Source organism: Doryrhamphus excisus, linkage group LG10, assembly GCF_037039965.1.
Source record: "Doryrhamphus excisus strain RoL-2023G ecotype Guam linkage group LG10, RoL_Dexc_Guam_v1.1, whole genome shotgun sequence".
NCBI classification, from domain to species: domain Eukaryota; kingdom Metazoa; phylum Chordata; class Actinopteri; order Syngnathiformes; family Syngnathidae; genus Doryrhamphus; species Doryrhamphus excisus.
In genome coordinates this window covers 20,049,214-20,076,107 of record NC_136366.1, presented here as the reverse complement: position 1 = coordinate 20,076,107, position 26,894 = coordinate 20,049,214, and the positions used below count along the sequence as shown (strand labels likewise).

The following is a 26,894-nucleotide window of genomic DNA, read 5'->3' as shown; positions in this document are numbered from 1 at the left end:
GATGACCTTTAAGTCTCCACTGAAGGGTCAGGTCACCATGCCCCGCCCGCTCGTGGTAGTAGTAGTAGGAGTAGTATTTTTACAAATGCTGTTTGAATGGTACTCAACCTTGTGCACACTAAATAGGACGAGTTCAAACTTTGTGCCAAAACACTGTTATTTCTAGTTGTATTCATTCTCAAGTGTTTCACGTTTTTTCAAAATTCCGAGTGCCTTTAAGTGCCCGCTTCCACCGTTCCACTTTTTTATGTGGAGCAATGCGGCAGGAACACAAAGTCCCTGGTGCTTTATTTCCATAATTTCAGCGCTTTCATTCATTTCATTCATCTTTCTCTTGTCAGCTCGTCCTTTTCATTGCCTTTTTCTTCCCGTGTGGTCCTCTACACTGTAAATAATCCCTTCGCACTTCACTCCACAATTCTGTTGATTTTATTGTCAGGAGCGCTTCCCTCAGAGAGGAAAAATAGAGCCGTAACATCGGGAGACAGATAAAGGAAAATTGAAAGTCACTCGCATGGACAGAAAAAAAAGGATAATTCTGTTGGTCTAACTGGCTGCAGTACTTCATTGTGTGTATTCGGGATGGAGGACTCGGTAGTGTTGAGTTTATTTAGAAGAGCATTTATCCTGCAGGTCTCAGCTGCATCCTCCTCGGAGCCATTCCAACTGTGACAGAACACGCAGGAGGAACACTGCAGATTTTGCATGACTTGGCGGACTTGTGACGGAGCACCAAACTCCACATAGCCATTTTTGACAGTAAGCATGTCCACATTGACCCGAACAGTCACCTCCTTCGCTATCCATTTTAGTGTTTGAGCGATGGCCCTTGAGAAACTGTGCCATCAGGAATGCAAAGTGCTTCGCTGTAATTGGAAAGAACTCTCATAGTGAACGCTCGACTGGGCCAAAAGAATTTGCATTCTCATAAAAGTCCATGGAAAACACACCAAAGGACTGGTACGCCTTTGTTGCCGTTATAAGAGCCTCCTTTCCAACTTGTGACAACTCTCCTTTACTTCAGAAATACTAAAAATGGTTTAAATACTGTGGCGCCCGCGAGTCAGCGAGGAAACAATAGCTCTTTCAGTCACAAGCTCTCAGTGCACTCATGAAAAGCTTGTCTTCATGAAATCCCATCATCGTACACTAAACTCATCACACAGTAACTTAACACTCAAAATGTATACTTAAAAATACAAACAGCTACCAATTGGAGTTTAAAATGAAAAAAACATAAATATTTTAAAGTTTTCCCATAATGCATTGCATCCAAGCAAAGCATTCATTGGTGCCTGCCTGGCTGGTAAAATGCCTGTCGTTGCTCACCTTCCAAATTCCTCAGCCTCCCTCTGGCTTCCTCTGGTGGACAGAGGCAGCATTGCAGCACAATCCATCCATTTTCTTGTCCAATTAAATGCTCTCCTGAGATGAAATGGAATAGGGGAAAACTTTTATTTTATTTTAAACTCGTATTGGTACTTGTTTGTATATAATAATAATAATAATAATACATTTTATTTGTATAGCGCTTTTCAACATACTCAAAGACACTTTACAAAAGAATGAAGTTGAATAGAACAAGTAAACAGAATGAAAGACACACCAAAATACAACATTCATTGGTTAATACACAGTTAAAGAAAAAAAAACGGGGCGGGGCAATATGTATTAGGTATACCTGTTGGGTGTTAAGTTGCTGTGTGATGAATTCAGCATTATTTGTGTTATAGTGTTATATCGAGTATGATCTCCTGCCATTTCCATTTCCATCATGTTTGGCTCCGGTCAAATCCCCTAAATTTGTGGATACGGCTTATGCACTGGAATTTCTAGTCTTACTTAGTTTGCATGTACTCTGGATTCCACCTATATTCCCAAAACATGCATGTTCGGTTGATTAGAGACTATACATTTTCCATAGATGTGAATGGTTGTTTGAGAATGTGCAAACTCCACACGCAGAGGTCAAGCACCATTGTATAATTTGTACCTCTAGCAACGAGTGGAATTAGGAGTAATCGCCGCCATGTTAAAGTTAGGTCAGGTGATAAAGTGCCAGCATTATTATTTAGTCCTTATATTTGAACCCATCTGAAAGTGTTCTTTCTGCAGCCCCGCTCTGAATGTGAAGATGAAAACCTCCCTTGTTGCCACCGTGTTAGCGTGACCCCGCCGGAGCCGACATCTTCCTCCTCTGCCCCTTTTGCTTGCTGCCAAAGAACATTAGCAAGACACCGAGCATGTCTCTTAAATCTGAACCCTCATTTCTCCTTTCATTCATCACCCGTCTTTGTGTGTCAGCCACAGTCGGCAGAGCAGGTCTCCGGTCTTGGCGCCGCTTTCACGCACCAGCTCGCGAATGAGGTCGCAACCTGGCTGAGCTTCACTTTGACTGGCAGACAGGATGGCTCTGCTCAGCTTCTCTTGGCGGCAGAAAACTTGCATCTAAGAAGGCTCTGACAGAACCCGTCTGGCACATCCGTCGGCAGCGAAGGACCATTTAAATGTCGTATAAAGGTGGCCTTGTGTCATCATTTTTATTAAAAAGCCCCATTATTATTATGACTACCTTTTAGAGGTTTATTCCTTTAGATCGGTGATTCCCAATTCCAATGTGGTGTGAGACCTCATCATATGTACGACTTACAGTACATCATTTTCCCTTCATAATACATTTTACTGTATTCTAACATAACCAGGCTACAGTTAACCCACTCACCAAACACCGCAGCATATTTATGGTATATTTTTAGCATAATTATAGTCATGTACTGTTAAGTGCTGTGGAGGTCTGGATCCGAGCTGGGGAGGCGTGAGGCCGGAAAACCGTTCTAGTTTCTTTAATGCGAGTCACACAAAGCCAACAAAGCAGGGAGCAGAAATAACCGGCGATGGTGCCTATCAATTTAATTGAAGAAAGAAAAGCGATTGGGAGGCTCGATGTATAGAAATAGAAGAAGAAAGAACCGGTATCTCCCAGCATCGGTTTTTAACTAGCCAGGCAGCCAATCAGCGGCAGGGGTGCCCAACCAGAGCAAGGGCCTCTGAAAACAGACAAAAACCCCAAAAGAAGAGCAACGGTGGAATGTAGCAACCCTATAGTTTTATTGCAAGTCATATAAACATTTTAAAAATCATTTTATGTACATGTAATACTGACAATATTTTTGCCATATTTTGGTCGTTTTAAGTATGAATAGAGTTTATTTTCCTGGGCACATTGATTTCATAGTAACGAATATTCTTTCCATCAACACCAACAGCATAGAGAGCTTGACATTTTCCTCCACATCGGCGACTGGTCTGTGACGTCATCGTTTTTCTAAAACAATTCCGCTTGTCTACACGGGAACAGCGTTTTCAGATTTAGCAAAAATGACTGTTTCAGGGCACCCACAATGAAAGGCTGAAACGATAAAATGTGTAGTTTCTACCTATTTTCAACAACAGCGTGCATACATGAACATTTACCAACACATACTTTGTGAGAGCCAGTAACGATGGCTGATTTGGAACATATGCCATGCCGACAGAATTTGAGTGTGCCTGCTGTGTTACCATTGATGAAACGACTGTGTATATCTGGCGAGGACACTGCTCTTAGAGATCATCACAGGATACCAAGAATTGTACTTTTTTTCCCACCAACCCAAGTCACCACAATATTGATCCAGTAGCAGTTGGTGTTAGCTCCCCGATGACAATGTCGCTACAGCTTGGTTAATATGCAGGTCATGCATGTACATGGAACATTGTTGGTGGTTTTTTGGAAGACTTTGAAAGGACTTTATTTGCAAAAATGGTGAATCCCATTACATGCATTATTAGCTGCCTTGCGCTAGCAGTTTTTCATTATTTAGAATGTACAGAAAAGGGAAAGACATGTTCTTGTCTCTCATAAGAATTGTGGATGATGGGCAATGCAGTTTTCTTTTTAACTTTACTTTTGCTTTAAGAATGTACCAAAATATGAGGTCCTACATACAGTGCATCTGGAAAGTATTCACAGCGCTTCGCTTTTTTTTTTACAGCCTCATTCCAAACTGTATTAAATTAATCTCTTACCTCAAAATTCTACACAAAATACTCCATTATGACAATGTGAAAAAAGTTTTTTTTGACATGTTTTGAATTTATTAAAAATAGAAAACAAAAAAATCAAATTTACATAAGTATTCACAGCCTTTGCTTAATACTTTGTTGATCCACCTTTGGCAGCAATTACAGCCTCAAGTCTTTTTGAATATGATCCCACAAGTTTAGCACACCTATCTTTAGGCAGTTTTGCCCATTCTTCTTTGCAATAAGTCTCAAGCTCCATCAGGTTGGATGGGAGACGTCTGTGCACAGCCATTTTCAGATCTCTCCAGAGATGTTCCATCGGATTCAAGTCTGGACTCTGGCTGGGCCGCTCCAGGACATTCACGGAGTGGTTCTGAAGCCAATCTTTTAAGATCTTGGCTGTGTGCTAATGTCTACTGTCTATATGGTCAAGGTACATGACCAGTCTACTGAGGTCAAGAGCGCTCTGGAGCAGGTTTTCATCCAGGATATCTCTATATATTGCTGCATTCATTTTTCCTTCTATCCTGACTAGTCTGCCAGTTCCTGCTGCTGAAAAACATCCCCACAGCATGATGCTGCCACCACCATGCTTCACTGTAGGGATGGTATTGGCCTGGTGATGAGCAGTGCCTGGTTTCCTCCAAACATGGCGCCTGGCATTCACACCAAAGAGTTCAATCTTTGTCTCATCAGACCAGAGAATTTTGTTTCTCATGGTCTGAGAGTCATTCAGGTGCTTTTTGGCAAATTCCAGACGGGCTGCCATGTTCCTTTTACTAAGGAGTGGCTTTCGTCTGGCCACTCTACCATACAGGCCTGATTGGTGGATTGCTGCAGAGATGGTTGTCCTTCTGGAAGGCTCTCCTCTCTCCACAGAGGAACGCTGGAGCTCTGACAGAGTGACCATCGGGGCCTTGGTCACCTCCCTGACTAAGGCCCTTCTTCCCCGATCGCTCAGTTTAGAAGGCCGGCCAGCTCTAGGAAGAGTCCTGGTGGTTCCAAACGTCTTCCATTTAGGAATAATGGAGGCCACTGTGCTCATTGGGACCTTCAAAGCAGCAGAAATGTTTCTGTATCCTTCCCCAGATTTGTGCCTCAAGACAATCCTGTCTCGCAGGTCTACAGACAGTTCTTTTGACTTCATGCTTGGTGTTTGTGCTCTGACATGCACAGTCAACTGTGGGACCTTATATAGACAGTTATTATATTTCCAAATCATGTCCAATCAACTGAATTTACTGCAGGTGGACTCCAATTAAGCTGTAGAAAGATCTCAAGGATGATCAGTGGAAAAAAGATGCACCTGAGCTCAATTTTCAGCTTCATGGCAAAGCCTGTGAATACTTATGTAAATGTGATTTTTTTGTTTTCTATTTTTAATAAATTCAAAACATGTCAAAAAAACCTTTTTTCACATTGTCATAATGGAGTATTTTGTGTAGAATTTTGAGGTAAGAGATTAATTTAATTCAGTTTGGAATGAGGCTGTAACATGACAAAATGTAGTGAAGTGAAAGTGAAGCGCTGTGAATACTTTCCGGATGCACTGTATGCGATCAAATACCATTTATAGCACCATATAAAAAACTGGGGCTGACTTATCACCATATCACCTCAATGTCTGCTTAACATACGATTGCCTGTATTGTAAGATATCTTAAGTGGTTGCAATATTCATAAATTCATTTTCTACCGCTTATCCTTACCAGGGTCGCGGGGGTGCTGGAGCCTATCCCAGCTGTCTTCGGGCGAGAGGCAGGGTACACCCTGGACTGGTGGCCAACCAATCACAGGGCACATATAGACAAACAACCATTCACACTCACATTCATACCTATGGACAATTTAGAGTCGCCAATTAACCTAGCATGTTTTTGGAATGTGGGAGGAAACTGGAGTACCCGGAGAAAAAACATGCAAACTCCACACAGAGACGGCCGAGTGTGGAATCGAACTCCGGTCTCCTAGCAGTGAGGCCTGCGTGCTAACCGCTCGTCCACCGTGCAGCCGCGGTTGCAATATCACCAATCCAATTGACTGAACATACGTCTGCTGTCGTCGCTCACCTTCCAAATTCCTCATGAAGCCAACTTTACTGACCTATCCCGACCTCTCCCCGTATTGCAGAGACTCCTGCAGAAACGTCCTTCATTCATTTCCCGCAGATGACGTCCCGAAGCAAAAAGAGCAAAACCCTCCTCCTTGCTTCATGATATAAAAATGTCACCACTAATCCCTCAAACCTTTAAATCATGGCGATTTTTTCCGACAGAGCTGTGCAGAAACATTGACAAAAGAGATGATGTATTACACCCTTTTCTCGTGCGCACACACACACGCACACAAGAGGCGCTCGAAGCTCAAATAGAAACAAACCAAGCGTAACTACTTCCACGGTGTAACGATTGGGAACAGACTCAGCGCCTTCAGCTGCCATAAAATACCTCCATTTTCATTAAGCCACAAGTGGACATGGGGAACAAGGCAGGCGGGAAGAAATTTACAGTTGGGCCTTTTGCATGTTTTATGGCCAGATACTCAATCAAAGCATTCATAATTCATAATGGCTTCAGTAATTATCCATTGCTGCGGCAAATTGGACAAAACACCTACAGTTGCGGACAACCCCCACATGGGACACTTCATTAGGTACATGTGCACAGTCTAATGAGTACATATGCAGAGTTACGTAACACACTCATAGAGAGGTATTCATTAACTTATATATGTGCATAGGATTCATTAGATATGTGACAGAATATACCAAATCATCACTCATTCATCCAGTGGGATATTTCCGATTTGCTGAGCTAAGCAATTATACCCTCTTTGAGTTAATTATATCTTAGAAAGGATTTATACTCAGGATTTGAGAAGGGGATCCTTTGTTAGTTACATTTTCACTTAATTGGATTATCACGCTGCTTAAAAGTTGCCTTCGCTTGCACCAACTTTCAAACATCTACAACTCAGCTCTGGGACAAAATGCCAGAAGATCCACTCAGCCTTTCCTGTTGTGTCCCTTTCCTTGCTGCTCCCCCACCTCCCTCCTTTACTGCAATTGCCATCCTTCCATCTTCATCCACTCCTTTAAATTAATCTAGTTAAAGGACTTGGCTCATGTGCAGTGGGGCAAAAACAAGACCCCAAATGTGCACTGAGAAAAAAAACAACCTAAAACACTGTGATGCGATTCAAACAACCATGAGTGGAATGCACATGATGGGAGTCAAAATTTCCATTTTTTGAGCTATAAATGAAGAGCTTGCAACCAAAAGGCGCTAAATCCATTTTGACTGATTTCGAGAAAATCAATGATTTTTAATTACGCACATATCAATCTATTTGGTCATCAAGTCTATATTGCAAATGAAAGAGCTATCAATATAGGTCATAAAAATGCATGCTATAAAAATCCTGCACACACCATGTATTTTATATATTTTTTTTAATTAATTTTTTTTTCGGATTTAGCGCCTTTTGACTGAAATGATGGATTTAGCGCCTTTTGGCTGAAATGATGGATTTAGCGCCTTTTGGCTGAAATGATGGATTTAGCGCCTTTTGGCTGAAATAAATTTGAAGTCACCTTTAACTTCTTCAATGGCATTGTTGTAAAAGAATGTAAGGTGCTTTAATGTGCTATGCTAATAAAATAATTACAACACAGAAGCCATTCTCAACATACAATACAAAATAATTATTATTAATTAAATTAATAAAAATGTGATTAAAAGCAGTGCTCATATTTGACTGCACCATGAAGGTGACAGTGACAAAAATCATCTCATTACAAACTCTTTACATTGTATGTTTTTTAGTACAAGTAAAATAATGTTTCTCATGAAAGTTGGAGGTGTCAAGGTAGAGACATGCCTTTTATGGCGTAAAAAAAACTTCCATGTTACAGAATACTGTAAAAACACAATTTGTGTTCTCCTGAATTGCATAACATACTGTAACTATCATACGTGTACTTAATGTACACAAACAAAACAGGATGCGCACTGATACTGGCTTTCTGTATGTGCAGTGCCAATTGTATTCTTCTCTCTGATTGGTCAGATTATCAATAGATGGGAAACTTGGGCCAATCAGAATAAAGAATAAAGAAAGGGATTTAGCTCCTTTTGGTTGAAATCTGAAATGGAAATAGCGCCTTTTGGTTGAAAGCATAAATTTCATATCACTTTTTTTCATATTTTTAAAATGATTTCAAGACCAAAATATATGATTTGGATACACATGACAGAGGTCTATTAAACTCATGAAAAACATGCAACTTAGTGAAAATTGGATTTAGCGCCTTTTGGTTGCAAGCTCTTCAAATGTAGTTAGAATGTTGTATTCTCGTGTTAAACCATGCCAATGTTTCAAATGATGAGCATTTGGAAGAAGTTTGGAATGGCTAAAACGCTCCGTTTCAGCAGGAGTGGCAAAACTGGACGTGTGTGATGTCACACATAGGCGGGGTTCCTTATATGGGCGTGTGCTCTAGGCGAAATTTAATGAAAGTATTTTATTTAAAAATAAGTACTATAAGGGCTGCATGGCGGTTAAGTGGTTAGCGAGCAAGCCTCACAGCTAGGAGACCAGAGTTCAATTCCACCTTTTCTGTGTGGAGTTTGCATGTTCTCCCCGTGCATGTGTGGGTTTTTTTTCTTTCCAAAAACATGCTAGGTTAATTGGTGACTCCAAAGGTATGAATGTGAGTGTGAATGGTTGTTTGTCTATATGTGCCCTGTGATTGGCTGGCCACCAGTCCAGGGTGGGTCTTGCCCGACGACAGCTGGGATAGGCTCTAGCCCCCGCCAGTGACCCTCGTGAGGATAACGGTAGAAAATACGTACTATAATATATATATAATATCAATCAAAAAAACTCCTGATAGAGCTCCTTTAAATATTGATAACTTTGCAGCTGCAAAGACAACTGATTTGATTTATGTGGCCTGACCCCAGCTGTCGAAATCCTTTAATTAGGGACTAAATCAGTGTGAGCGACAGGGTAGGGCATTATGGGAATCACCTGGTGGGGGTGGAGGAGGCATTCTTCAATATGCCGCAAATCTCCTTCCCTCCCTTGCGTCGACTGGGACAGCTTTTGGAAAAATGTCTTCCTAAGATATTTGCTTTCCAGCACCATCAGAAAGACTTTAATCATTTATTCTTTTTTGTTGTATGGCCTGCAGCGACTGCAAATTGCCTCTATGTGCACAGAAAGTGTGCGAGAGAGAGATCAGATATGGACCATTGTATCACATGTCTTGGTGTGATCTTGGTCTAATGAGGCTGGAAACAGCTGCTCACACATGCTTTTCTGAATAATAGATGTGATGGGCCGCTCCTTTTCCACCAGTCATCATCATGCAGGTTCCCTCAGCCTCCGATTGCACCGACTGAACGAAGAAAGACAAGAGATGGAAAAAAAGGGGTCATCACTGTTCCATAGACATTTCATCTTTTTGTCAGAAGTACAAAGGCGACAAACGAGCATCTCCTTATCCGGAGGTGTGTCAGAGTTCATAAGAAGTCCAACAATTGACTGACGTGATTTTGCGAGTTAGTTCACAGTTGATGTAGTGGTTAGCATGTCTGCTTCACCGCTGTGTGATCTTAGTTTTTCTCCCAGCAGTCTCCTTTCCTCCAACAGTCTTCAAACACGCGTGGTGGGTTAATTGCTGGGTGGCAACCACGTGACCCGGAGGCAGTCGGTGTCACTTCTGGGTCTCGCTTGGGTGGCAAAGATTCAGGACACAGTCGGTATGTTTGAATTATGCTTGGCAAATTAACGCTGGTTCCGGACCAAAAGTGTGAAATCTTTCTTTGTGTAGGTCACACATTCCGATAATTGACTGAAATTGATTTTGCATCAGAATTTCTTAGAAACCACCAGGCAGATCATTATAAGCAGCTGGTGGCAAAACCCCGGAAGTCCTGCAAAGCCTTTTGCTGCAATATGTCACTTTTTGGGGCGGCACGGCGGTCTAGTGGTTAGCGCACAGACCTCACAGCTAGGAGACCAGGGTTCAATTCCACCCTCGACAATCTCTGTGTGGAGTTTGCACGGTTTCCTCCCACATTCCAAAAACATTACACACAACACACAACATAATTGGCGACTCCAAATTGTCCATAGGTATGAATGTGAGTGTGAATGGTTGTTTGTCCTGCCCTGTGATTGGGTGGCGACCAGCCCGCCTCTCGCCCAAAGACAGCTGGGATAGGCTCCAGCACCCCCAATGACCCTTATGAGGAAAAAGCGGTAAAAATGAATGAATGTCACTTTTTGCATTCCCATCTTGATTTATTTCCATAGAACTGTGGAGAAGTAAGAGATGGACATTGAACAATTCCACCAGGACATTGCAGTTATGGAGAAACGATACCAGGGAAAGCGGAATCCATCCATCAAATGTTGAATTGTGGTCAAATAAGATTCAATTTCATACAGTTACTTTATCTTCTGTATGTCTTTGTTCACACATGTGAGTTTTCCATTCAGATAATTGCTCAATTCTATACTCTATTTTTTTTTTTTTTAAAGAGTAGCATTAACAAAATGAGCGGGGCACACGCCCATTGTTGGCGTAGTGCACCCACACCCACTAAATAAAAGCACTCTGTTTAATTGACAGACACAAGTGATTTGCTGAGGTGGCGTGAAGCATCCTAACAGTCCCAAGCTCAATCACCATTTCTTCACCAGCCTACAGCAGCAAACTCACTCCTCTCTTATTTTCTTTACTGGTAATCCATGCTGGAATGGCAATACTGAACATCCTTGAGATTTGATGAAGGATTGATTTTTCATCTTGTGGTTCACCGCTGTCATAGAAAAAAGAGCAAACAAATGGGGTTTCATGTCACAGCGTGCCGTGAAAAGCTCATTCGAGGCTAATGTAAAACACGTATTGGATTAGTCCATGCAGTGCTCTAATTTACAGTAATTATCAGTAAGTACCGGTCATTTTAGTCGATTCTGTCATTTCAGGCGTACAGAATATTGTGTCCTATGACTATATCAACACGGAACCTACCAAAAGAAGATTAGACTCCTGTTTTTCATCAGAAAAAAATAGTCTGTTTGTACCTTTTGTACCTTTCTCAGTTCTTTCGTAATCAGCAGGAGAACATAGTAGGCAAGTTTCAGGAAAATATCAGTTCCCAACTATAGGAGAAAATCAGCTTTTTGACAACAGGTAAATTTCAAGTATAATTTACATTGACATTTACAAATATAACACCATGAACTATTTAAAATTTTCGACATTTGGAACTACAGTAAAGTCTCGTTATATCGATATTGTCGGGAGTCGGAAAAAATATCGATATAACCGGACTGTCGATATATCCGATCCTGCGCCGAACTGCATTAAAAGTGGGCAATAATGCACTCGACATTGTTCTATAGTATAGAACAATGTCAATGTCAACAATGTTCTATAGTATAGAACAATGTCGAGCAGCTTAAATCAATCTTTGCTTAAGGATTTCAATACCAAAAAAGAACACGGCGAACGGCTGCTTCCAGTCAACTTTATTTTGGTTCTTCTGTTGCAGGCATGTGTTTGGCCAGCTATGTGGGGCGGGTTGAGCATGACCTGTGAACCAGGAAGTGCGGGAATCGGTGTGTGCTGTGCTCTGGTGGTGGAAGTGTGAAAAATAAAGTTGACTGGAAGCAGCCGTTCGCCGTGTTCTTTTTTGGTATTGAAATCCTTAAGCAAAGATTGATTTAAGCTGCTTTTGTATCGATATAAGCAGACCAAATTGGCTGGCGGGAGATGAAAAGGGCATCGTAGCAACCGGATTATCATAATAACCGGGTATCGTACTAACGGAACTAATTATATCATAAAAGACTAGAAATTTGCCGGGAAATGAAAATAGTATCGTAATAAGCAGTACTTCGATATAACGAGACTTTACTGTACTCCGGTTTCCTCCCACATTCCAAAAACATGCTAGGTTAATTGGCGACTCCAAATTGACCATAGGTATGAATGTGAGTGTGAATGGTTGTTTGTCTATATGTGCCTTTGATTGGCTGGTGACCAGTCCAGGGTGTACCCCGCCTCTCGCCCGAAGACAGCTGGGATAGGCTCCAGCATCCCCACCAAACCTCAAGAGGATATGCGGTAGAAAATGAATGAATGAATGAATGACATTCGGAACTAAACTGTGCATGTGCATGTATTAAAATTCCCTACAATGTGCAACCTCCTGTACGCTACACTCCTCCATGCTCTTCCACCTGCTCCTTGCTGTTGAGTGTGTTTTAACATGCAAAAGAACCATGACGAGGTCTCATCAAATTCTTGTGGTGCATTTTTTGTGTCTGAACCTCTGTTAGCATGATGTAAAAGACATATAAATACGTCTTTGGGATCGGGCATTTGGGTTTATAAAAACGTATAAATGCATCTTTGGTACTGAATCACGTCAATGACAGCCAACACCTCCACAATAGCAATACACAAAGGCAGGGAAGTTACTGCAATAAAGCAGTTGAAAGCAAACTGAATGCTCAGTGTGAGCGCAGGCCAGCGGGGGCCAGGAGAGGGAGGGCGGCCTAGTGTGAGTACTACGCCCTTAATGGGCACTAACATTATGACTTCTGGACTAGATTATTACAGTAGCCTATCATGGGGCTGCAATGAGCCTCTAATGAATCTGACATGGTTGGTACCGGAAACTGCAGGTAGTGAGCGGAGTTTGCGACTTACAGTAAAGTCTCGTTATATCGATATCGGTTTACTACTTATTACGATACTATTTTCATTTCTAGCAAATTTCTAGTCTTTTATGATATAATTAGTTCCGTTAGTACGATACCCGGTTATTATGATAATCCGGTTACTACGATGCCCTTTTCATCTCCCGCCAGCCAATTTGGTCTGCTTATATCGATACAAAAGCAGCTTAAATCAATCTTTGCTTAACGATTTCAATACCAAAAAAGAACACGGCGAACGGCTGCTTCCAGTCAACTTTATTTTTCACACTTCCACCACCAGAGCGCAGCACACACACCGATTCCCGCACTTCCTGGTTCACAGGTCATGCTCAACCCGCCCCACATAGCTGGCCAAACACATGCCTGCAACAGAAGAACCAACTGACATAGCATACACACCTATTCCAACGAAGACACAAGCGTACAAATACATGTATTTAATTGTGTTGTATTCAGATATCTTTTTATCGTTCGTGGTTTCTCTCGTGTGTATAGATTCTATACACAAACCACAAACGCAGTTGGTTCTTCTGTATAGAATACTATAGAGTTCTATAGTATAGAACAATGTCGAGTGCATTATTGCCCACTTTTAATGCAGTTCGGTGCAGGATCGGATATATGGATAGTCCGGTTATATTGATATTTTTCCCGACTCCCGAGAATATCGATATAACGAGACTTTACTGTACTTCTTCTGTTAGTTTCCTTCGTCATTCAGGACTTCCTCAGTTAAATAGTACAACTTGCTTAGCTGCAATCTTGATTCCGACGGATCAGCGGGAAATGAGCTGTGTCTGCTTTGGAAATGCTGTGAAGTTTGTTTACTTCCGCTCGGATGATTCCATTAATGTTAATTTAAGAGAGGAATCAAAGAGGGGGAATTGAATATTTTTAAATCTCAAAGCAGAGAGCATTCATCTGATCTATGTTGCTATGAATTAGTAATCAGGAGGGGGAAAAAAAACTTTAAAGGAAACCTACTCTATTGTGCTCTGTTTTTCATCTTCAAATCATCTTTTCAATTAAAAATATGGGAGAGGCAAATTTCACTGTCTCTTAAATATTGCATTTTATAGTTAACATTGCATTCTTATTGTATTCACTGCTAAGATATAAAAGGCCATACGGTATTTTTCCATTGGGCAGAATTACTACTATGCATTATATGCTTCAGCGTATGTCTAAACGAGCCTGAACTGGACTGATGGACGTTACAAACGGGGGGAAGTGGTTTTATTTTAACAGAAATGAGCTCTTGATAATGTTTTCTTCCTAATAATGCAAATATTGGCTGTTTGACCCACATAAACCCCTTCCATCATCATAATGACTTAGATGGATCCACAAGGGAAATTCTCCCCGTGCATGCGTAGGTCTTCTCCGGGTACTCCGGATTCCTCCCACATCAAAAAACATGCTAGGTTAATTGTTGACTTTATATGTGCCCTGTAATTGGCTGGCGACCAGTCCAAGGTGTACCCTGCCTCTCGCCAGAAGTCAGCTGGGATAGGCTCCAGCATACCCTAGTGAGGATAAGCGCCATAGAAGATGGATGGATGTCTTATTATGTCTACTATGTTGGATATTATGAGTGTAAAGTTGACTATAGGAGTGTTAGTTCATGTTTAGAGCGCTCAATGTGCTGTGTCACATTGTGTGTGGCTCCAGAGGCATGGTCATAGATTAGAAGTATAAATAAAATGGTACAAATGGTGCGTTACAGCAGTGGTCTCAAACACGCGGCCTGCGGGCCAAATGTGGTATGGATTTGATATGGATGCCCGCGCAAATTTGATATGGATGCTGTATGGTATCATGTACCCAGAAAAAATGTTTACGTTTGATTAATGTTCATGTTAAAGGTTAAATAACTGTTAAAAGTTATCCTCCCTATCCGTGTGGAAGTGGTAAGTTTTTGGCTATTTAAGTTTAAAGGAAATAACTTGAAGGCTACCGTTTAGGTCGCTAGCTCTCTCGTTTGCGAGTTAGCATGTGTCTCAAGACCCTGCAGTTGCGAAATATGTTGTAAATAAAAAAGTATAAATGTGACTATAGTCGTGTTTTGTCATGTCTACAGGGCTCTAATAATGCTTTGTTCATTTTAATCTGAAAAAAATAATTTGTCTACCCACCAACTATAAGTTTTTATTATTTGCCGTTTTATTATTATTATATTTATTTATTACTGATTGGTTGATTTTCTTTATTCTTGATTTGTTTATTTATTTTTCATCTTATTTTGTGCAGAAAAATAAAAAGTAAGATATTTGAGAACAGTGGAATGTTTTATCAGAGCTTTTATTGTAGAAAATCGGAACCAAAGCACTGAAAAAGTTTGCATATTTTTTTGTTTTTAATAAATGCGTTTTTTTGGGGGGGAAAACCCAGCCTTCCCCAGACCCTAGCTCCAGTGGCCCCCAGGTAAATTGACTTTGAGACCCCCGCTTTACAGTCTTTGCAAATTGCATATCTACAATCGGAAGGGAAAACTTGGAAATAATTCTAGAACACAGACACACTGAGCTAGCAAGCTTTGTTGCTCTGTGGAGCACGGTGCAGTTTGATGAGGTCTCAGTCACGCACGGATATAAATATCAGCACAAGAACCGGTAGCCAGTATCATCTCTAATTTTTTTATTTATTCTGAGAAGTTTACAATGGCTAGAGTAGATAGAAATGCAATGAAAACTGTCTTAAAGAGAAGGACAATGCATGCATATGTATAATATACACACAAGGACATTAGAGTGAGAACTTATTGGATGCAAAGTGGAAAGAAGAGAAACAGCCAGAATGCCAGGCAGCAGAATGATCAGAAGAGTCGGTCCATGATGCATTGCTCGGCTGCACCCCCCGTGGTGCACCACTTTATATAACTGTCATGACCACAGCACCACTGGACTGTACAAGTAGCCTCTCACATATCCCGATATAGCAAAACAATGCTTGTTGAAATAAGGTGTAGGAATGCAGCATCTCGACAAGCTTCTTTTAATTCATGGTGTGCTTTCTGTCATGCGGGGACGTCGGGATTACCACTGAGCAGACAGACATGAGCCTCGGGCGGACTTTGAGGAGGTCACTTCCAATCAAGAACACAATTTTCACTGAGGCTGTGAGCAGGAGGACCCATCAGGTTTGTCCTCCAGTATGATTAACATGGATTGAAGAGAGGCACATACAGTAGCTTTTAAAAGATGAAGAAATGAAGAATATGGAGTGCAGCTACCTCCAAGGTCAAGCACGGTCTGTATGGAACCCTTTCTCCTCATTGGAAATATCGCGTCAATAGATATCCTCTTTTCTAGGGTCAAACTGTCATCATCCTTTCCGAAGGTCACACAGGATGATGGCGCAGACTCCCAAGTTCAAAGAAATGTACTTTTCCAGAAAATGTCACCCACATTCGGACTTAGATGTAAAGGTTCCTGCTGAACAGGTAATTATACAGCTTGACATTACATAAACCACAGCTTTAATCAAGAACTGAATCACAGTTTTACCATTAATCCCACCTCGCGATCAATACGCGTTCCACACGTGTAGAAATATGGAGAGCCCGGTTGGAAAAAGCCATGAATTAAACATGACTACCAGAGCAGTACCGTTTGGAACCTTTAATGAACCATTCATTATAACCCAATGAATCCAATTTAGGCTGTGAAACGGCTTATTTACTTATAGGACTCGTGCTCAGCGGGGCCACCCTTCACCATTTACTTAACTTGTAATGTCATTGACGTCATGGATCAACAAGCAGAAATTAGATTTACGATTTTAGATATTTATGATCCAGCATGCAATTATGATGCATGGCTTCAGGAGGAATACAAATCTCTTCCATCATGTGCATCAGCACTTGGAATCAAAAACGTAAGCATTTTGGCCTGACATATGTATACGTACTTTATGTATATTTTCTCTGAGCAACGGAAACTATTCAAAGGCTGACCCAGAATTTGTTCAATCTTAGAGGCTCATCTGTGCGAAAATGTGTCTGCTGCGATGCTAATGACCTTGAAAGTCACTTAATGACAATGCTGATGTTCATTCTGTATAATGTAGAGCAGATGTTCTCCTTATTTAACGTGTCGTAAACACAAAGCCACACAACGCAAGGCTCATTTGGGTCCTTGTGTCGTCTATTTTTGGAATATCTGTACTCAAAAATAACTTTTTCCATTTCATATCTCAGTTTTGGCTGACCTTTTTTTTTTTTTCACATTGCCAGTATCCAAACCAAGAACATCTGCTGTGTTTCATTTGGGACACATACAGGCTTCATCTGTTATTTTAAGAAGGCACGGTCATCACTAGAACGGATCATTTCCTCCAGCAAGGTGTTTATAAAATTAGTAAGTCTGTGGGAGAGTCTTTGTGTACCACCCTAGGACTGTCAAGGTCATATCTAATAGAGCGAGACCCCCCTAGAGGAGGTTGAAAAAAACAGATGCTTTTCAATAAACACATAATATTTAGCTTGCTTACCTCATTTATCAAAATTATTAATGGTTAGCTAAAAATATTCAGACAAATTTGTTTCAATAAAAAATAATAAATAAAAATGAAAAAAATATATACATTAAAAAATATATATATAAAATATTGAATAAATTCCAAAAATAGCTTACTTAATTTTTTTCCATGCTAATTTTTTTTTTGCATTTCTACTTAGAACCTCCTTAAGATCGAACAGTGCAACAATTTTCATGAAAATGATACGAGTGTCCATATGATGTGCAATACAGCACATTATTTGTACCGCATTGTAGTAATGCTGGAAATAGAAAAATAATGAGGTCTACACATAAAAGGCCTTTGCATTATACATACATACGTAGATACAGCCTACAGTTGTTCCACTTGTGATATGTGTACCCATTTGATGTTATTTAACTTTTGGGTGCCTCACTGTTTCCCATTTTAATTAGTCAGCGTTATAACCGCACTGCGCATTTGTGATAGTATCATTAAAATTAATTGCAATCATCTGGTGCACGTTTTTGATGTTCCGCTTCGTGAACATTCTGAATGGGGACAAAATCTTGTGACTCGAATACGAATGACACGATTATGGATTATTGTTTTGTGATGCTGATGCTTATTTCTTGTAAGAACGGTGTTGGGGTTCCAGAAAAAAAAGTGATAAAACTTTCAATTACCCTGCACTCATCGGAAAATAAAGCATCCCTAAGCCAGAACACACAAAAGGTATTAATTTCATTGATGCCAATTCCACCCATTGGGTTGGTACAGTCCATGATTCAGTTGGACAGTAATCCATAAAAGGAGTCAGTCAACTGCTTGTTTAGATACAGTTCTGTTATTTATTTATTTAGTGTGCAATAAAATGTTGCAAGAATGTCAATACTGAACATTTCAGTGGTTTCACCAGAAACGGTCTCCGCCTGTACAATCTCCTCCGATGCTATTGCTAATCTTCTCACAGAAACACTTGACCTATTTCTTCTCAACCTCTGCTTTTGTCCTCTTAGTTTTCTGCTCATGGCCATCCTGCTTCTTTTGCTTTTTCAAAATAATCTTCATGTACGCACGTCTCCAATGGATTTTTAGGTGAGACTTCAGACTCTGGCTTTGTCTGCTCTCGCCGCCTTTTCGTCTTTCTCTAGTCTTTCCGTTTCTTCTCGCTGTCTCTGTATGACGTCCCCTATTCTGCCTACATTTTTCTCTTTTCGCTCTCTGCCAGCTATGCTCCTCAGATTCTTTGTCTTCTTACAATACAAACTCCCTTGAGAATCGTGTCATTGCTGTTTGGTCCAGTGTGTCTCCAGAGGAGCGTGAGGTTTGGGAACAGAGAGGCTCCCAGGTGCCTCCTCGGAACAGAGGGTGTCCAGGAGATGACCTGTGATGTGTTGGGATTCAGGGAAAATCTCAACATGAGTCTCTGGAGAGATCTCAGGGTGTAGATGTAGGGCACTAGGCGGGAGTTTAGATAGATTGGGTACAGAAGGGAGATGCCTGTCAGAGGACAAAACCACTTCTTTTGCCATCTGTCCTTCTCTTGTGAAGAGGACTTCCAGGAGGACTGAGCCGGAAAAAAAGATCACATGCAGTGGACAGCTTCTTTTGGGCATCACAGGGGAAGTAACCATTACTAGACCATGACGGGAAGGACAGATCTTTGAATGAAGGTTCATCTTGAAAGTTGGGTTCAGTCCAGTGACTATTCTCTGTGACCATTCCACAGTACTGCTGCTTAGGATCTTTTGGCTGAACCCCTTGCAAGATCTTTCTGGTGTCAGGAGAGATCTTAGATTGGCTGGTCAGGGATGGGTGCGGGTGATCAGAAATGTTTGTCTCCAGATAATGTGAAGGAAAACCCACCAGGATTTTTCTGTAGGCGTCTTGGAAGGCCTCCGCCTCCTTCTGCAGTCGAAGGATCCAAGCACCGGGGTCGGTCTCTAGCGCCTTCTTGGGAGCGTTACGCCCACATGAGTCCCATGTTGGCATGGTTTGGTCCTTGTTATCTTGTAAATCCGACCCCAAGCAAGAGGACTTGAAGAGGGCTTGGTGACGTCTTTTGAATTCTTGATTTTGATCAAGACGTTTCTTCAGGTTCTCAACATGACCAGTCAACCACTGCAAGTTCTCTTCGCTTTCTGTCAGCTGAACCTTGAGCTGATCACACCTCTTTACCTCGAGCCAAAGCTGAGCGTGCAGAAACTGCCTCTCATTGTTGAATGTTTCTTTTTCCACTCCGTGTTCACTTTGGAGCCTCTGGAGCTCCATCTGCAAGGCCAGATGCTCTTTTGACGGCATCTCCAAGTCTACGCAAAGCCGCTGGTTCTCTCGGCGTAAGTCCTCCAACTGTGTCTCGAGAAGCCGCTCCCGTTCCTCCAGCTGTGCTTTCTCACTTTTTAATCTGGGATAGTCACTCATGCGCTCCAATTTTTCCTCCAATTGCTCTTTCTGTTGATTGAGCACCGAGGTCTTCTGCTGCGCAGAGTTCAGTTCATCCCGCAGCCGTCTCACCTCTGAAAGGATTGTTCTGTGCTCCTCTGCTTTGGCATTAATTGCAGCTAAGTCTTTTTGGACGTGCATAGTTTCCAGGACATTTCTTTGCTCACTTTCGGTGAGTTTCTCGCCTCTTCGGATGTACTCTTCCCTTAAGTCAAGCTCATTCTTGGAGAGTTCAGTCTGCAGCCTGTGGTTGTGCGTGTCTTCCATTATCTTCACCAGCAGTTCTCTCCTCCTCAGCAACTCCTCGGCGGTCTTGACCTTTTCGTCATGTATTCTACAAGTGCCTTCCAGAGCCTCCATTTGCCTCCTCAGCTCATTTCCTCGATGTTGCACCGCCTCCCTTTCTTTCAGCAAGGTTTGTCTCTGGATGAAAACATTGTTTTCTTTCATTTCTTCTTGTTTCTTCAATCGGTCTATCAGGTCGTTTTCCTTAGCATTTAATTTCTTCACCTTCATTTCATAGATCATTTCCAGTTCTTGTCTCAGTCTATCAAATTCCTCCTGAAATGTAACTTGTACTTCCATCCTCAACTTGGCAAGTTCAACATCTTTGAAATATTGCATTTTAACATCGACTTGCATCTGCATCTGCATTTCGGTTTGTTTTTTATATGCATCCATGTCGGAACGGAATAAAACCTGGTCGCCCTCTCTGCTGTCTGCACATTCCCTTTCAGTCATTTCCATCGTCACAACAGGCGACCCGTCACCCGTTGTCTGAGTGGCAGCATCACGGGAAAGACGAGGTGTGTGATAGTGTGTCACGTGTGTCAGAATGTTCATTAAAACCCCTCGATCGTTCAGAAGACATCTGTAAAGTGATGAGTGAGGGCTAATTTCAAGAACTTGGAGAAGGTCCTCTTTCCTAGAAATATTCCCTGCGTCCAGGTTACTTTCAGGACGGAATACAGAAAAGGTGTACTCATACCCGGAGCTGTGAAGATAATCAGCGACTATGCAGTTACAAGCTGAGAGCAAATGAGAGTCTGCTTTCACAGGAGCTGGTCTGGGATCTGGGTCTCCAGTGAACGCTGGAGGTTTTAAGTCCTTGATTAGTTGAGCGCGCAGTTGGGTTTTGAGTGCTTCTTGCACTCCCTTATCCTTAAATCTTTTGTAGAGCCTCTCCCTCAGATCATTTGAAGACAAAGCATCCTCATTGGCTGAGAACATCATGAGCGTCCAGTCTGATTGGTCCTCAGGGTGTGGCTTGTAAATTATGTATATATAGAAATATCAGCCTGATTTGGATGATAGTGGTGGAATGAGAAGCTTGCAGTTGCTTATTTTTTTTTCATGTGACCTCATAGGAATCAAAGACATTAAACGTGAGGTGCATCATAAAGTTTTGTACACTAGCTTGTTGTTCCCATGGCGACTGCAGAACATTCTCTGCATTATTTGTGGCAGGGGAGGGTCTTGGTAAGGGGTTACAGGATAGTGATCTGAAGCTATTGCCATTAACTGATGTAGAAAACGGAGAAAATTACAGTAATTTCTTGTTTTATTTTTAGAATTGTGTTAATCAAATTTTTTGAAAATTAAGTCTTGAATCGGCTGCACGCAGGCCTCACAACTAAGAGACCAGAGTTCAATTCCACCCTCAGCCATCTGCATTACAAGTGCATGTGTGGGTTTTCTCCGGGTACTCCGGTTTCCTCCCACATTCCAAAAACATGCTAGGTTAATTGGCGACTCCAAATTGTCCATAGGTATGAATGTGAGTGTGAATGGTTGTTTGTCTATATGTGCCCTGTGATTGGCTGGCCACCAGTCCAGGGTGTACCCCGCCTCTTGCCTGAAGACAGCTGGGATAGGCTCCAGCACCCCTCGCAACCCTTGTGAGGATAAGCGATAGAAATCCAAGTTGACATTTTTTAATTGTTATTTTTAATTATTATCAATTTTTTTAAATCTGTTTTTCTTTTTGATAAAATCTGTGTGTTTTTTTTGGACTTCTGCTACGGCAACTTAATTGAATACATGATTGAATGATTTTATGTTTTTGCCTTAAAATTGATTATTATGATTATAATCAAACCCGGGACGAACATTTATTAATTATTTGAAAGAAATTCAGTATATAAATATAACAATATGAGACAATGTACCAATAATAATAATAATCCATCCATCCACTTCCTGTGCTGCTTACTCTCACTTGAGTCGCAGGTATGCTGGAGCCTATCCCAGCTGATTTTGGACTGGTCCAACAATAATACAACAATGATATAGACCAGGGGTGGGCAAACTTTTTGACTTTTTGAGGCATTGATATGACAAAATTTACACGGGGGGGGGCAGACTATATATTTTACACGTAACAGTCCACCTGGTATTATTGTATCTGTAAAATTGTCATGCAATCTGCTATTATTATTTATTATTTTATATTTATATTTAAATATTTAAAAAATAATAAAATATTATAATAATTACAATAACATTAAAATAATAATTATTATATTATTATTATGTAAAATATGCAAATATAACAATAATAGTATATATAATTAATATAATAATTAGCATTAATATAATAATTATAATAATCATAATAGTTCTAATAATTATTATAATAATATAATAATAATAATAATAATAATAATAATAATAATAATAATAATAATAATAATAATAATAATAATAATAATAATAATAATAATAATAATAATTATTATTATTATTATTATGTGCTTGTGTCCCTTTTTTCAGGAGCACTTTGTAAACAACAGACCATGTCAAAAAAGGAAATTGATAAAACCATCAAAAGGTTGGCTCAGGCCATGATGCCAGGTTGTATGTTGAGTTTAAATGAAATACTTTGGAAAGATTGGGCGGGCCGTATTCAAACACTTGGCGGGCCGGATGTGGCCCCCGGGCTGTAGTTTGCCCACTCATGATATAGACAATAATCAGCAATCATTAATTAATTCATTCATTCATTCATTCATTTTCTACTGCTTTTTTTCCCATGAGGGTCGCGGGAGGTGCTGGAGCCTATCCCAGCTGTCTTCGGGCGAGAGGCCGGGTACACCCTGGAATGGTGGCCAGCCAATCACAGGGCACATGCAATCATGAATTAGGTTATGCCAGGTTATGTCTTCTTTTGTTTTCGTCATAACGAGCCACTTGTATTGACTTCAAGTCCGTAAGAGTCGGTGCCTCACCAGCCACGAACCTCCCCGCCCGTCACCGCTTCAGACCCTTTTTTTCTCCCGACGATGTCAAACGACACCCGACCCGCTCCCCACCCCCACTATCTCTCCTATCCAGGCGCTCCGGTCCACTCGGGTGAGTGAGGCGCGTGCTGGCGGGGACAAAAGCCCACGCAGCTGCTCCCATTGCTCAGTCGCGAGGAGGAGGGACTCCCGCGCCACTCGCTGTGGGATAGACCGACATCTCACGGACTCCACGCTGGCTCTACTCTCTCATTATAACTAACTTCCTTCGCCACCTGTTTTCATGTGTTTTATGTCTTTGCGCTCCACTGTGAGGTAGAGCTTTTCCTGTTTTGCTTCTTTGACACCGACGTTCCACTCTCCCGTGGATGCTACTGCCGGGGTTGTTGTTCGAGTTCAGTGGGACCAGCCCGGTTCCTGTTCTTTCCAAACACATGAGGATTATATCTGCGGAGATGCTGCTCATTCTGTGGCTGCTACCTCTCAGCGGAGCTGCTCCCACCGAGCAAGACGACACCGGAGTGGTAAGTTACCTCCATTTGTTAAGAAGTTTCGTGGTGGATTAACGTTGCTTTTTTGTGTGTGTGGGGGGGGGGGCTGGATGCAAATGTTGAGCTGAATGTTAAGCAGCGGAGGTCTGATGGGGTTGATGCGGTGATGGAGAGCCGGGATGTAGGCTGTGCAATAAATACACCAGGAGTGTATTCTTGCCTTGCCTGCCGACATGCATGAGGTTCACTTCCAACATGGTGACAGACCGAGACTAGAAGACCTTATTGGATATGTCATCTTCTCCGTCATGCTTTTCAAATGTGTCATGACACACACTTTTTGTTAGTGTTTGCAAACAGATGCAGATTTTCTACACGGAACTAAGCAATATACCTTGTTTAGTTAGGTAAATGTGGTGTAAACATGTGCTTGGATTAAAAAAAGACACTTAATTGCATGTTCAAACTGTATTTCACGCACTTTATTATGTGGAGGAACATACATAAATATGATGAAAGTAATCTGTGCAGTGTAATGGTATGACTGAATCATAGTTGGGTTAGTTTTCAGCACAGTAACGGAACATAATGCAAAAATTCTTATTTGTAATAATTTGTAAAATGAAACATTAACCAGAAATACAAATACAGTAAAGTCTCGTTATATCGATATCGGTTAAAACGAATTACTACTTATTACGATACTATTTTCATTTCCCGGCAAATTTCTAGTCTTTATGATATAATTAGCTCCGTTAGTACGATACCCGGTTATTATGATAATCCGGTTACTACGATGCCCTTTTCATCTCCCGCCAGCCAATTTGGTCTGCTTATATCGATACAAAAGCAGCTTAAATCAATCTTTGCTTAAGGATTTCAATACCAAAAAAGAACACGGCGAACGGCTGCTTCCAGTCAACTTTATTTTTCACACTTCCACCACCAGAGTGCAGCACACACAGCGGAAAACACCCGTCCCTCGCGCCTACCCCTCCGGGTGGCAACACCTTCCCTATCGATAGTTCCGGGGTGAATTATGTCCCGGTAACCGGTAATCACTACAGCGTAAGTTTATTTTTATTTACTGTAGTACAAAATGTATTGTAGTACAAAAGCATGCTAGATACGCAATCCATGAACTCAAGGAGAAAATTACATGCCATATCAAAGATCCGCCCACTTTTAATGCAGTTCGGCGCAGGATCGGATATATGGATAGTCCGGTTATATCGGTATTTTTTCCGACTCCCGAGAATATCGATATAACGAGACTTTACTGTATGGATAAAGCATAAAGTAATTTTGAAAGCTGTGGGGGTCCATTTTGATACATTGTTTGCATTAAAGATGCTAAAACCAATCAAATAGACGTAAATATACTGTGTACTTCAATACCATCCATGAATCTTGTTGTTTAGCCTCACCATGGTATGCTGGAGCCTATCCCAGCTGACTTAACCGTGAGGCGGGGTACACCCTGGTCTGGTCGCCAGCTAATCACAGGGCACATATAGACAAACAACCATTCACACTCACATTCATACCTATGGACAATTTAGAGTCGCATGTTTTTGGAATGTGGGAAGCTGGAGAGAACCCACTTCAGTGCTGTTTTTTTTTTTTTTAATTGGAAGCACATTATGTTATCTTTGACCAGCCGCCCGTGACCCATTTATTGAGTCCTGATCCTCCAGTTGAGTCACTGACATAATGTCAGATAAAAGAGAATATTTCAGTATGCCGCCTGTGTGCATTTGTAATGACTGCTCATTCAAGACTTCAGACTCCCCAGCTCTCTGCCCTGATCCGATACTGATATCTGATCTGCCTGCATCTGAAAAAAATCATGCTACCAAAGTAGCGAGTAGTATATGTACTGGTGAGTGCAAAACATGTCATTCACAAGCTTCTGAAATTTCATACAACCTCACTGCACATTTGAAGCAGCATTACAGAAAACCGAAAAATTCCCACGGAATGGCAAAAAGGTTTCACATAGAACAGAAAAGCGACATAACGCCGAGTTTAAACGCTTCATTCAGCACGTTGAGCCTCGCTACATTATGCCGAGCCACCATCACCGGATAAAGCTATACCTCAGATGCATAACCGAGTCAACTCCAGCCGCACTGTAGCTGTAGTTGAGACTGACTCGACAGTGCCTCTACTGGTCGCAAGCTAATATTGCACTCCATTTCGCCTCACTTGCTTCAAGATCCGGTTATTCAACAATCAGTTCTACACAATGAATCAACAGCTGCACCCCTCCCTACCTGAACCACTTATCAGAAACATAATAATACACTTTTTATGCAAGGTGAGCTCATGGACAGAAAAGCAATGATGTACCAACGGGGGCCAAAGGATTATAACACTTAAGCTGGGCAATTTTGGAAGTGATATTTTGAAATTGTAACTCACCCTGAATGAATTGATGGCAAGTGATTATTAGCTAAAGTGCTTCCACTGTATGGACCGACTAAGGCAAGGCAAGTTTATTTATAGAGCAGCATTTGTACACAAATTTGTAATTCATAGTTGTTTACAGAAAAGAAGGGTAAAACTGGAGCCTATCCCAGCTACTTCGGGCGAGAGGCGGGGTACACCCTGGACTGGTGGCCAGCCAATCACAGCGCACATACGTATAGACAAACAACCATTCACACTCACATTCATACCTATAGGCAATTTGGAGTGGCCAAGGCCGAGTGTGGAATTGAACCTTGGTCTCCTAGCTGTGAGGTCTACGCGCTAACCACTTGTCCGTCATGCAGCCTTATTCTAAAATCATTACAAAATTCCATAAATCATTCCATAAAACAAAACCAAAAAAATGTTGGCAATATAAAACCGAAACGCAGCCTCACCATTTTTAGTCCTGCTCATACACTGCAATTCAAAAGTCAGGTAACCAACTCAAAATGTGGGTAATCTGTAGAGAGTACGCTGTGCATTATGCTAAATATGCAATTTTGCTGTGATAATCTGAAAAGCTCAGCAAGGGCCTCTCCCATCACTCATGCAATTTCCAAGGTAATTGCCATTTCTCATTGGCTTCAGGTGATGACTTGAATTAGCGGAGAAAATACTGCAGGCTGACATCATAGGTGTTCACACTGGAGCAGACGTTTTAGTCTCACAAAGCAAATCCTCGCTTCAAACCAGGAGAACATTTATCCCGATGCTGTTCAGCATCTGGGTCTAAAGTCTCCATATTTTGTTTAGCCTCAAACCAAATGTATGGATGGCCATGGTTTTCCTAATGCTGGAGAACCTGTGCTGTGAAATGTTCATTTCAGGTGTATCGAAACAGGCCATCAAATTCACCGGACCAGGAAATTTGCTATGAACATTTTCATATGAGGACACAGAATGTATGTGGACGTGTGCTTCCTGATGACTGCAAACTCATCTCCTTATATATGCTTAGCTG

General features: G+C 41.3%; 3 protein-coding genes across 3 annotated transcripts in view; 2 read left to right on the top strand and 1 right to left on the bottom strand.

Moving 5' to 3' along the window:
* Positions 1-18,734, top strand: part of LOC131109428 (dynein axonemal intermediate chain 2-like) — a 38,530-nt gene extending 19,796 nt beyond the window's left edge. The window contains 1 exon segment of the mRNA XM_078794365.1: positions 18,589-18,734. Within this exon segment, the coding sequence (XP_078650491.1) occupies positions 18,589-18,734 (146 nt within the window).
* On the bottom strand, positions 18,405-20,958 carry LOC131109411 (centriole and centriolar satellite protein ofd1-like). The gene has a single exon (XM_058061374.2). It carries the CDS (start codon positions 20,956-20,958, stop codon positions 18,790-18,792), a length of 2,169 nt encoding a protein of 722 aa, XP_057917357.2. The 3' UTR covers positions 18,405-18,789.
* A 2,124-nt stretch (positions 20,959-23,082) lies between these two features.
* The window catches only part of LOC131109421 (matrix metalloproteinase-17-like), a 48,076-nt gene continuing 44,264 nt past the window's right edge, over positions 23,083-26,894 (top strand). The window contains exon 1 of the mRNA XM_058061387.2: positions 23,083-23,491. Coding sequence (XP_057917370.2) covers positions 23,336-23,491 — 156 coding nt within the window. The 5' untranslated portion in view covers positions 23,083-23,335. The remainder of the gene's footprint in view (positions 23,492-26,894) is intronic.

Bases quoted from the DNA above. Each gene is read 5' to 3' on its own strand.
- LOC131109411 (XM_058061374.2), bottom strand. From the start codon at position 20,958: ATGTTCTCAGCCAATGAGGATGCTTTGTCTTCAAATGATCTGAGGGAG.